The 13,824-nt window shown below is 32.0% G+C and overlaps 1 protein-coding gene across 1 annotated transcript; it reads left to right on the forward strand.

The window, feature by feature from the left end:
• Window positions 1-10,313: 10,313 nt before the first annotated feature.
• LOC124909986 (palmitoyl-protein thioesterase 1-like) lies at window positions 10,314-12,382 on the forward strand. Its single transcript, XM_047450612.1, has 12 exons — window positions 10,314-10,395; window positions 10,645-10,729; window positions 10,832-10,871; window positions 10,969-10,989; window positions 11,099-11,152; window positions 11,256-11,306; window positions 11,390-11,452; window positions 11,557-11,622; window positions 11,685-11,723; window positions 11,797-11,919; window positions 12,028-12,126; window positions 12,209-12,382. The coding sequence occupies exons 1-12, from the start codon at window positions 10,314-10,316 to the stop codon at window positions 12,380-12,382; spliced, it is 897 nt and encodes a 298-aa protein (XP_047306568.1).
• Window positions 12,383-13,824: the final 1,442 nt, after the last annotated feature.

Raw genomic sequence — 13,824 nt, forward strand, 5'->3', positions numbered from 1 at the left:
ATTGTTTACAGAGATGATATGACAAACTATGGTTATAACACGAGTTTATATAACACTCGGTCCCCTGAAACTCTAATACAAAAACCCTAACAAATAGAGAATTGGGTCGGCCTATTAAGAAGGTCCAACTATTCAAGTCTATTCAACAAATAATAATATTTTATCTCTTTATCCTGTAGAAAACATTGTACAAAGAAGATTGGATTGGTTTACAGAGTTTAGACAAAGCTGGTATGGTGAAATACATAAATGTATCGGGAGGACACCTCGAGATATTGAATATCGATATGAAGAAATACATTGTGCCTTATTTGGTAAGAAGCGCCTCGAGATATCCACTATCGATATGAAGAAATACATTGTGCCTTTTTAAAATGGTCATTGGGATTGGATTCCATAAAACAAATGGTCGTCAGTAACATCCTCGGTCGGAGACGTCGCTAAATGTAGCCATGAGCGAGTCAGTGCTCAGTTTTCGAGCGTGAAGCGGAGCAAGCGTCGTCTTCCATGCGTCGGGACGGGCTGACGACGCGCCTGGAAGCCTTGAACATGTGCCGCTACAGAAAGAACATGCATGTTCTTGGTTTTTCTCGGTCGGAGACCGAGGAGCCTAAGTTCTAACAATTTCGTAGCCTTAAATGTCTCCTTTTTTTAATTATTCTTGCACTCAAAGATTATTAACACATAATATAACAACAACATAAAAGAAAATCACATGATTGACCGAATTAAAATCAAGAAAATTGAAGAACAAGACATAAACTTATTTTTTTAACTAATTGTACAAATGGTTTGAATGCTCATTAGTTGGGAAAGATTATATTTATGTTAGCATTGATCATTTTTCCTTTGGGGTTTGGAGATAATAAATGGTGAATATATTTTTTTGTCTTATAAAGAATTACTAAAGTGATATATTTGAAGTTGTAGGGAAATTTATTGATAAAATAAAGGATAAATTATAATTATTGAAACTCATTCATTTAGCTCGTCCAAGTGAAGGAGTTTGAGTACACAAATTTTACTTAATTTGTGTATATTTGAAAAATGTAGTTTATTTAGTGGCAAATCAGTTTATATTAGTGGGGCTGAGTTGACACAAATTTTATTACTATTATTGTTTATTAACCAGAAAAATGAATCAAAATCAAATAAAAGTTCTTATCTTTTATCTAATATCATGATCTTGCATAGCAGCAAACTCAATTTATTGTTAGGATTTGTATCTTCCAAATCCGACCAGCTTGAAACAATCTGTAAAAATGCAAGAAAGAAAAACACAAGAAGACACAGATTTATAGTGGTTCACTCAAATTGAGCTACATCCACTTCAGCCAACACCAGATTTCACTATGAAGAAGAAGAAGGAATACAGAGTTTTTGCCTCATACTTTATGTCTCTAGAATTCTGTCTATTCAATGTAAACCCTTAATAATCACATATTTGTAGGGTAAACATTCAGGTAATAAACCTAAATAACTTTGGTCAGGCCCAAACACAAAACCAAAAAAAGAAAACCCAATAAACTCTAATTAACAACGTAGAGTTTATTATAAGTGTAGTCTCTATAACTCAACAATCTCTCACTTGGAGACTAACTTCATCATCTCTCAATCGGTAGTGGTTTTCCAGTCGGTGTCTTAACGAAGAAGACCAACTGAAGTTGCACACAACTTCAGTTTCTCATTTGTCACAGCTTTCGTCAACATATCAGTTGGATTCTCACTCCTTGGAATCTTCTCAAGAGCTAATACTCCATCTTCTAAAGTTGACCGGATGAAATGATAACGAAATTGTATATGCTTCGTCCTGCCATGATAAACATGATTTTTTTCCAAATGAATGGCACTCTGACTATCGCATCGCAACACACTTCCCTCGTAGTCTTGACCCAATTCTCGCAAAAAGGGTTGTAATCACATCATTTCTTTAGCAGCTTCTGTCACAGCAACATACTATGTCTCACAACTAGAAGAGCAACAATCTTCTGTAATTTTGAAACCCAACTGATTGCAGTACATCCCAGAGTATAAATGTATCCTGTTGTGCTCTTCCTACTATCAACATCACCACCATTGTCAACATCAACATGTCCTTCCAAACCCATATTAGACTTTCGAAAACACAAAGCGAGACCCGTACTTCCTCTTAAGTATCATAGTATCCACTTTACTGCTTCCCAATGTTGTGTACCCGGATTGCTCATGAATCTGCTAACAACTCCCACTGCATGTGATATGTCTGGTCTTGTGCAAACCATCGCATACATAATACAACCAATGGCAGAGGCATACAGAACAGTGGCCATGTAATTTTTCTCCTCCTCTGTTGAAGGCGACTGATATTTAGATAGTCTGAAGTGACTAGCTAAGGGGGTAGTAACTGGTTTTGCATCATACAAGTTGAACCTGCTAAGAACTTTCTTCACATATTCTTCTTGTGAAAGCTTGAGAACTTCTTCATCCCTGAAAATTCTCATCCCAATGATTTTTTTAGCAGCACCCAAATCCTTCATTGCAAACTTTTCAGACAACTCTTTCTTGAGCTTGTTAATCTCATACAAGCTTGCTCCAGCAATCAACATGTCATCAACGTAGAGGAGCAGAATAATGTACGATTTATCAAATATCTTGATATAACAACAATGATCAGCTTCACACCTTAGAAAATTGTTACTTTCATGAAGCTATCGAACTTCTTGTACCATTGCCTTGGAGCCTGTTTGAAACCATATAGACTCTTTTAAAGCTTACACACAAGCTCATCTTTTCCTTTGATTTCAAATCCTTCTGGTTGTCGCATATAAATCTCTTAATCTAAATCACCATGAAAAAAAGCAGTTTTGACATCCATTTGTTGAAGATGAAGGTCTTCTTTCACAACCAAACTCAAAATAGTTCTGATTGTCATCAATTTAACTACTGGTGAGAAGATTTCATTGTAGTCAATACCTTCTTTCTGTTGAAATCTTTTCACAACCAACCTTGCCTTGTACCTCATGGTTTTATCATGTTCTTTTTTAATCCTGAAGATCCATTTGTTGTGAAGTGTTTTCTTTCCCTTTGGTAGCTCAGTGAGCTCTCAAGTCTGATTCAACATCAAAGAATCCATTTCATCTTTCATAGCAGACTCCCACTTAATCGATTCATCAGATTGTATTGCTTCCTCATAAACATTCAGTTTCACCTCTATCTGTCAACAAGATATAGTTCAGAGATAGAGACCACATCTCAACTGGTTTTCGATTCCTTGATGATCTTCTCAACTGTATAACTGGTGTTTGCTGATTTACCTCTAGGGCCACGTTCTCAACGATTTCATCTTCAACAACACATTGTTCTTCTTCGACAACCGGTATATATTCAGCTGAAAATTCTCTCAAATCGACTGTACCAGTCTCTTCCAACTTGGAATCACCATCTGATGTCTTCCCAACACAATCTTTATAGAGAACCTGTTCATTGAAGATAACATTTCTGCTACGAATGATCTTCCGATTTTGATTATCCCAGAAACGATAACCAAACTCGATATCACCATAACCAATGAAAAAACATTTATTAGACTTTGGATCAAGCTTGCTCCTATCACATTCATTAATATGAACATATGATAAACAACCAAACACTTTCAAATAAGAAAGGTTTACCTTTTTATTGTTCCAAGCTTCTTCAGGAATTCTGAATTCAAGAGGAACAAAGGGTCCCCTGTTTATCAAATAGGCAGCAGTATTAATAGCTTCTGCCCAGAAGGTTTTAGGCAGCCCTGCATGCAATCTCATGCTTCTAGCACGCTCATTCAATGTTCGATTCATTCGCTCAGCTACTCCATTCTCTTGAGGTGTTCGGGGAATAGTCTTCACCATACTGATCTCATTCACAACACAATACTCCTTGAAATCTGAATTGATATATTCACCTCCGTTGTCGGATCTCAAACACTTAACTTTCTGATTTGTTTCATTTTCAACCAAAACCTTCCATTTCTTGAAAATAGAAAATACTTCAGACTTGTGCTTCATAAAATATACCCATACCTTTCTTGTCGAATCATCTAAAATGTCACGTAGTATTGTGATCCGCCAATAGAAGAAACATGTGCAGGTCCCCACATATCAGTGTGTACCAACTCTAGCCTTTCTTTCTTGAGCTCCTTCCCAATTTTTAAGAAACTCATCCGTTTCTGTTTTCCAAGAATGCAGGTTTCACATAAATGATGTTCAACAGACTTCAGTTCTGGAATCTGCTCATTCTTCAAAAGAATTTTCATCTTTTTTTCGCTCATATGGCCCAACCTGTAATACCACAGCTCAATGTTCTTCGACTCATCAACTGCAGCAACTGATTCTCTGCAAGTTGAAGTTGTGTATAACGTTCCAGTTTTGTGACCTCGAGCAACAACTATTGCTCCTTTAGTCACCTTCCACGCACCATTTCCACAACTGAAATTGTGACCTTCTTCATCAAGTTGTGTAACAGAGATCAAATTGCGCATTAAACTTGGAATGTGTCCCACCTTATTAATCTTCCAAACATAAATATTTTCCATCTTCAATTTGATGTCCCCCATGCCAACAATATCTAGTGGCTCACCATCTGCGAGATAAACTTTTCCACAGTTTCCAGCCACATAATTCTCCATTAATTCTTTGTGGGTAGTGGTGTGGAAAGACGCTCCTGAGTCCAAAACACATGAATCTATCAAGCTATCAACAGACAGAAGTAACGCATCAGTGACAGATTCTGTAACAACGTTGGCTGCATCATTTTTATCATCACCATTTTTCTTCGGTGTTTTGCAGTTCCTCTTTAAATGACCATGTTTACCACAATTCCATCACTCAAATGTCCGCCCAGACTTGGACTAACTCCTCCTGCTCCTTGACATAGATCTGCTTTTACCTTAGTTGAAATTTCTATCATTACCTCTTCCCATGTTTTTCATATTCAGAGCAGAACCTTTGAATGTTTCACTAGAATCAATTTTACGAACCTCTTCAGCAAGAATACGATCTCTAACTTCAACAAATTTCAGTTTAGTATTTCCAACTGAATTCTTAATTGATGCCCTCATAGGTTCCCAACTATTTGGTAGAGATGCTAACAAAATCAGGGCACTAACTTCATCCCCAAAATCAATCTCAACAGATAGCAATTGATTCACAATTGTATTGAATTCATTCAAATGAGTAGTGACAAAAGTACCATCAACAATTCTTAAGTAAAAGCGTATTTTCATTAAGTGTACCTTGTTGTTAGCAGATGGTTTCTCATACATACCAGAAAGATCTTTCACCATACCCATGGTGGTCTTCTCCTTTGCTACATTGTGAGCAACTTTCTTGGCTAACGTCAATCGGACAACTCCCAAAACCTGTCTATCAAGGAGTTTCCATTCAGCTTCATCCATCTTCTCCGGTTTCTCACTCAAAGGAACATGAAGCTTCTTTCCATAGAGATAATCTTCAATCTGCATTCTTTAGAAGGCATAATTTGTCCCATCAAATCTTCCAATCCCATGTCCTATACTGTTCTTACTTGTCATTGTTTCCAATGCTCAGATCTAGCCTAGCTAATCTGATACCAGTTGTTAGGATTTGTATCTCCCAAATCCGACCAGCTTGAAACAATCTGTAAAAATGCAAGAAAGAAAAACACAAGAAGACACAGATTTATAGTGGTTCACTCAAATTGAGCTAGATCCACTTCAGCCACCACCAGATTTCACTATGAAGAAGAAGGAAAACAGAGTTTTTACCTCACACTTTATCTCTCTAGAATTATGTCTATTCAATGTAAACCTTTAATAATCACATATTTATAGGGTAAACATTCAGGTAATAAACCTAAATAACTTTGGTCAGGCCCAAGCCCAAAACCAAAAAAAAGAAAACTCAATAAACTCTAATTAACAATTTAGAGTTTATTATAAGTGTAGGCTCCATAACTCAACATTTATGACTAAGTTACAAAGTTAGGAACAAAAGATGTTCTTGAAAACAATATACAACAATTCTTAGGTAACAAAGTTCACTTTATTTTTAAGATGTTTTTGATAAATATGAGGAATATATGTATTTAAGACCGAATGTATATAATTGAAAGTGAAGATACAAAGGATGATAAGATATGGACACGTATTTTGTTTCAGAACAAGGATGCTAGATAATTAAAAAAAGATTATATAACTTAGATTTTCCTTTCTTAAATGAAATAATGTCATTTCTCATGCTTTATTTAGATTCAATCGACCCAAATATTTCCCTCTTCTTACTACAAAGCATATTTGTATAATTGCTTTAAAATCTTTAAAATCTTAACTAATGTAAGCTACTTGAGTGAAGCTAACATTGTATTTGCAAGGTAAAAGATGAAAACAACTTTTTGACCTAAATTCAATTTTAAAATTTTTAACCCTAAATAACTCAATGTTCTTCCAAACTCAACTTTCTCTTCATCAAACAAGGTCTCAAATATTTGTAAAAAGGAATTTGAAGATATTTGTAAGCAAAAAATGAAAAAGAGGATTAATTTGAATAAACTCAAATATTGTATTTTCATTTTAATATTTTAAAATATTATAAAAATTAAGTAAATATTTTTTTTTACGATGGAATAAGAGGTTTGTTGAATGAAATCCTAAGTAACTTTTTTTATATCTAATAAGGCTAAGGCCTTGCAACTCATTCCATCTTCAAACAAGTGTAAATTCACATCTTCTTAAAGTATCTTTTACTCCTAAAGTTTATCCCAAAAAAAATTATATGAACTAATATTAGCGAACAACTTGTAGCAATGCCTTACATGAAAACTATCCATGTTTTGTCAACGCATAACGTCTTGTTTAGATGGGGATACTTGTTAGCGTCCTATCAAAAGTAAATTATATTATGAGACAAACTCTTCATTATGTTTAATCTCTTTCAATATCTAATTCGACAAGCGAAACCACTAGATTTATGATCAAACATGTCCTTAACTGTGTCATTTCTACATATATCAATGAAATCAAGTTATAGATACATAGTGGCTAGACTTTTGACACTACACCAACTCTCGTCCCAAAACCTAATCGAAGAAATCATCCCCCAAAATGAATTTAGATTGTTCACAAAAACTTTTTCACGTAGAATAAATTTCTCTCCAAATGCTACACCCCTCTAAATAATTATATATTTTTGTGAACTAACCAGACCAATCGTAACAATACTTATATTTGATCATCTATGCCTAAAGACTATTCGGTTCCGATACAAATCTATAACACTATATTGATAGAAGAGCATTATTAAAGGAAATAAGATCTCGAATATCTAAACCTCCTTGACCTTTAAAACATTTAACCTTATTCCAACGAACTTAATGATAAAACAATGAGCTAGAGGATCCCCATAGAAGTTTACACATTATTCTCTCAATTTTCACCGCCACACTCTTGAGAAGAAAGAATAAAGATATCATATATGTGTGCATAGATGACAGCACACTTTTAATGATGATTAATTGACCCCCTTTAGAGATTATTTTACTTTTCCATCTAGACAATTTACATTCCATTTTAGTGATAATCGGGTCTCAATAAACCTTCGATCGTAATTTAGCACCCAATAACATACCAAGGTATGTTGATGGAAGATCACCAATTTTGAACCCCAACACATTTATCAACATTATTCTTCTTTTATTCGAAACAGGATCTGGAAAAAAAATAATGTCTGACATATTAAGCATATCTAAGTGGAGAGAAATCGTTGAATTTTCAATGATCGTAGTATTATAATGCATATCAATCATAATTTTATTATTATGATGCTTTATGAGATTCGTTCGAAAAGTTGGTAAAGTCGGTTGGAGAGTATCGTTCTTCTCGAAGATTTACGAGTTCGATAACCTATTGAAAAAAATGGTTAATTCTATTTTTCTTTTTTCTTTTTTTTTTTAATTTCTCATGTCATTTTTGTTATTGTGTTTAAACGATTTTTATCATTTTTCATATACATGAACCATTTAAAAATAATAATTTGATGATGTTAAAACGAGATTGAATAGAACAAGAGAAATCGAAAAGTCATTTCTTCTTGGTCCTCAAATGAATTTTCTAGTTGTAGAGGTGCATTGTTTCTCTTTTCATCATTCAAATTTGAGTTAATGTTATGTTTTGTTTTGTTCAGTTCGGCAACTTGTTTAGCCCGATCAAATTTTTTTGTCTCGGAATTTATAATCCAAATAATACTTCAAACCATTGGTGAATCGTTTTTTTTTCATACTCTCTAACCATTGGTGAATCGTTTTTTTTTTTCATACCCTCTAACTGTGTTGATCATCATTTCTCGAATCCGTGTTCATTCCCTTTTTAACAACAAATGAAACTAAATAATTGGATCTTTAATTATTTTTCTTTTTTTTAATAAATAGTTACACAAATTGGTCTATCATATAAAACCTCTCTTACATTTATCAACACATAATCTATATATATATATATATATAATTATGCTTAATTTTTAAAGTGTCTGGATTGTCGGGTCGAGAGCTGTGGTTAATTTGGATATTTATGTGAGAGTAAATAGATACTTAGGTCGGATTGTGGGTTGACCAGCCCATAAACTTAAAACGGTTAAAAATAAATTTAAAATGTTATTTGTATGTTTCAAACTTGCAACCTAACAAAACAAGTATAACCCTTTAACCAACTAGGCTAACAACACTTTATATTTAAGATTCAACACCAAATTTGATGAACGCGAGACATTTTAACAATAAAAGTTCAAATTTTTAACTAACTAATCTATATATATATAATGATGCTTAATTTTTAAAGTGTCGGATTGTCGGGTCGAGAGCTTTGGTTATTTGAATATTTATGTGAGAGTAAACGGATACTTGGGTCGGATTGTGGGTTGACCAGCCCATAAACTTAAAACGGTTAAAAATAAATTTAAAATGTTATTTGTAGATTTCGAACTTCCAACCTAACAAAACAAGTATAACACTTTAACCAACTAGGCTAACAACACTTTATATTTAAGATTCATCACCAAATTTGATGAACGCGAGATATTTTAACAATAAAAGTTCAAATTTTTAACTAACTAATATATATATATATATAATGATGCTTAATTTTTAAAGTGTCCGGATTGCCGGGTCGAGAGCTGTGGTTACTTTGAATATTTATGTGAGAGTAAATGGATACTTGGGTCGAATTGTGGGTTGACCCACCCATAAACTTAAAACGGTTAAAAATAAATTTAAAAATGTTATTTGTAGGTTTTGAACTTGCAACCTATCAAAACAAGTACAACTCTTTAACCAACTAAGCTAACAACACTTTATATTTAAGATTCAACACCAAATTTGATGAACGCGAGACATTTTAACAATAAAAGTTCAAATTTTTAACTAACTAATCTATATATATATAATGATGCTTAATTTTTAAAGTGTCCGGATTGCCGGGTCGAGAGTTGTGGTTAATTTGGATATTTATGTGAGAGTAAATGGATATTTGGGTCAAATTGTGGGTTGGCCCACCCATAAATTTAAAACGGTTAAAAATAAGTTTAAAAATGTTATTTGTAGATTTCAAACTTACAACCTAACAAAACAAGTACAACCTTTAACCAAATGTGATTGAGATGTGGTTTGTCGAGGGATAATAGACCGGTATCATTTGAAAGTGGTTAAAGAAATATGAATCAAATATTTAATTGACCAAAGTGTGAGATCACGATGCTAATTATTAAAAAATATGAATCAAATATTTGATAGACAAAGTGAAAGTGTAAAGTCACGAAATTAGAGATTCATTCGGAAAAAATATGTGATGAAACATGTGAGAAAATAAGTCTTTTTATCGAAGTGAATAAAATGTGGAATGAGAACGTTATATTTTTTATTTTAATAATTTTAAACATTGAATAAGTATTTTTATAATTTATTTTATTTATTTTATTTTTATCATCATCCGTGTGCATCGTACGGAAATTTTCCTAGTTTATATAAGTTTCTTATTATTTGATCCAATATAATCTAACAAGAAATCTTTCAACTTTGTTTATCAACTCTGGACTAAAATATAATTTTAACAATCATTCATAATATTTGGTAGAGATTTTTACAAAGATGGTTTGTTGGTTATTTAGGTTTATCTTTTTTAAAGTGATTTAAAAAAAAAAAAAGTTAAAACTTTAGAAAAAAGAAAAAAAGTAAACAAAATTCTCTCTAACGCAACACGTTAATGTGAATATATATACTTGTCACGTTCTTCACTTAGTTTCATACTTTCTGTGCTCCTGAAACCAAACAAGAAGATGGCGAAGTTAATCATTTTTACATTGGCACTGTTTTTGGCCTTTACGTCTGCGTATTCTCTCCCTTTCGTCGTTTTCCATGGTAATATTCTTGGACACTCTCCGCAATTGCTAACTGATATCAAAGTCTATATATAATTGTATTTCTATTTATTGTATGTAGCATGCATATAGCAAGATTTATATATGCTTTAAACCTCATAATTTTAGTTTCTCTTACATGTTATTCCAGTTTGAACATAGTAATTAAGTACAATTGAATTAGACATGTTTGTGTTTTTGATATATATATATATATATATAATTAATTCTTGGTTTATTAATATTGCAGGTGTTTCACATAATTGCAAAACCAAGTCAGTGCAACGTCTTACCAATCTTCTAAGCAATTGGTCGGGTTCCGAAGGACAATGCATGTAATATCTCTGTCTAGCTAGCTAGTTTATATGCTCGATCGCTCGATTGTATTATTATTTCCTATATATTCATTAGACTGATCACTTGTTTCCTTCAAATAGTGAAACTGGAGATTCCTGGCTCGTGCCAATCAAACAACAGGTTTGTCTGTTACTGTTAGCCATGGCAAATCCCAGACGTCTCAGCTATTTTCTTCTCTAAATTTAACTAGAATCTGTTTCGGTTTTACTTCTTGCAGACTGAAATCGCTTGTGAGAAGGTGGTAGAGCTACCTGGTTTGTCTAATAATTGGTAGAGTTGCTATAAAGTATATATAGTTTTTCCCTTAGCCCTTTCCTTTCCTTTCTTTTCTTTTCTGCAACTTACAGGTGAAAAATATTAGTGAGCTAAGCAATGGCTACAACATAGTTGGACTTTCCCAGGTTCGTTCAATGAAATTAATCGAATAATATTGTTATCTCATTCCTTCTTGTAACTTATGGGTGAAATGTATTTATTGGATAAATTTGACGATTTTTCCTTCAGGGAAATATCATTAGTCGTGCTGTTATTGAGTTTTGTGAAGGAGCTCCTCAAGTAAGATTCATTATTAACCTTTATTTAAATGTATTAATTAAATTTCTATTTATTTGATTTCTGCAACAACTCCATGAAAACAGGTGAATAATTACATATCACTGGCTGGTCCACATGCTGGGATAGGTGCGTTTCCTTATTGTGGTGTAAGTTTACTTCCCTTGCTGCCTCGAAAGTTACTGTTTTTGGACTTTTAATGAAGATGCCATTATGGTTTACTTATTAGTTTTTTTTTTTTTTCTTCCTGCAGTCCGGACAAACCTGCAAACTGCTGCACTATTTCATAAAATTAGGAATATATACTAAATATGTGCAGGTACGATTTTCCTCCGATCCTGTGTAAAAAAAAAAAAAAATTGATAAATAATTTGATTGCAGGAAAACTTTGCACCGGCTGGTTATGTAAAAGACCCAATTGTGAGTATCTAGATTTCGCCTATATAATTGTCGGGCTTCTTATACGATTTTACAACTTTATATACTTTGTTAGGCTATTGATCAATACATGAAAGGATCCAATTTTCTTCCTCGACTGAATAACGAATACAAGGATCAGAAGAATGATGTTTACAAGAAAAGATTCGCCAGCTTGCAGAATCTTGTGCTTATCAAGGTGAGTGAATCTGTCTTTTCTTTTCACAACTTTTCAGTTTATAAGAGCATACTGCAGAATCCTGTTTTATTGGCATGATTTCTGTTTTCTTGTTTTGGTTATCAATAGTTTGATGATGATGACGTTTTGATTCCGAATGAAAGCGCATGGTTCGGGTTTTTCACAGATGGGTCGCGGTCGCTAGAAAAGGTTTTGCCTGTTCAAGAGGTGAGTATAATAACGGTTTGAATTTATTTTGGCACCGTCAATAATGACAATAATAATAATATTTGATATTTTAATACTATAGACAGAATTGTACAAGGAAGATTGGATTGGTTTAAGGAGTTTAGACGAAGCAGGGAGAGTTCAATTTATAAATGTCACAGGATTGCACATCGAGATAACGGATATCGATGCGATGAAATACATTGTGCCTTATTTGGTGGAGTGGATAACAACGGATATCCATGGTGGGATTTGATTCCATTAAACAAGTGGTTGAATTTAAGGAAGATAGGTTCTATTTGCATGCAGCATTATTTTATTTTTGAATTTAACGAAGAGTGCAATAATAATAATAATAATAATAATAATAATAATAATAATAATAATAATAATAATAATAATAATAATAAAGGTTCTATTTGCATACATTATTTTATTTTTGAATTAAAAAAATAACAATTTATTTTTAACTATTTTTTATTTATAAAAATGTTATCTACCCTTTTGTGTCAAATATAAATATAGAAAAATAATTAAAAAGATTTTTTTTTTTTAACTATATCACAAATTAAATTTTAGATGGAATGTTATATATATATAATATAATTTTAAAAAATGATCCATGTATATATTATAATATATAATTATATAGATTTTAAAAATAATTAATATAAATAGAATTATATATATATATATATAATTTTTAAGGTTTTTTTTATTAAAGAACACTTATTATATTATTATAATTGAATTAAATTTTTATTCTTAAAATTTATTAACTTTTTGAATGGTTAATGTTTTCATTTATTAGTAAAGTATATTATATAAATTATAAAAATAATTAATACAATTTAGAATTATATATATATATATATATATATATATTAAAATAAAATTTAATTAAAGAACACTCATTATTTTATTTTTTAAAATTTATTAATTCTTGAATTGTTAAAATAGACTATATATTTTTTTATTAGTTAGAGATGGAAATAAATGAAGAAATAAAAAAAACTCATAATCCGTTTGTTTATTTATTTAAGCTGACATACGGTTTGACCCAACTTGTAACTATTTTGTTTCACGCTAAGATTCATATTAACAATTTTTGACTCAACAATCTCAGCAATTTAGATTTAATAATTATTATATATAGATTTTGTGAGATTGTTTGACACAATTTCATTGGTGCCCTATTTAAGATTACTTTCAATCTCTATAATATCTTTAAATATATATTTTTTTTCAAATTGTTCATCGAATTTGATAGTTATTGATAGTGTCTAAACTGAAAAAACCTCTCACACGCAACATGGTTTATCCCCAATCGCGAAAAGGTTTGGGAAAATGTGTGAATCAATGATATATATACCTTTCGCCATTTTTCACTTGTAGCTGCTTCTGAAGATGGCGAGGTTAATCATCCTTATATTGGCACTGTTTTGGGCATTTACGTCTGCGTATTCTCTCCATTTCGTTGTTTTCACTACAAAAAAACGCCTAAATAGCGACGCACAATTACCGACGTTTAATTAACGTCGGAAATATGCGACGAATATTTCGATGGTGTAATCGACGAAAAATATGAACCGTCGCAAATATTATTGAATGAAGAAAACTTTGTCTTAAAAAACAAAGATATTTTACCTATGATAAATCAATGTCGCTAAAATAAAAGATTAAATTCCGTCACAAAAT

This window comes from Impatiens glandulifera, chromosome 7 (genome assembly GCF_907164915.1).
Source record: "Impatiens glandulifera chromosome 7, dImpGla2.1, whole genome shotgun sequence".
NCBI classification, from domain to species: domain Eukaryota; kingdom Viridiplantae; phylum Streptophyta; class Magnoliopsida; order Ericales; family Balsaminaceae; genus Impatiens; species Impatiens glandulifera.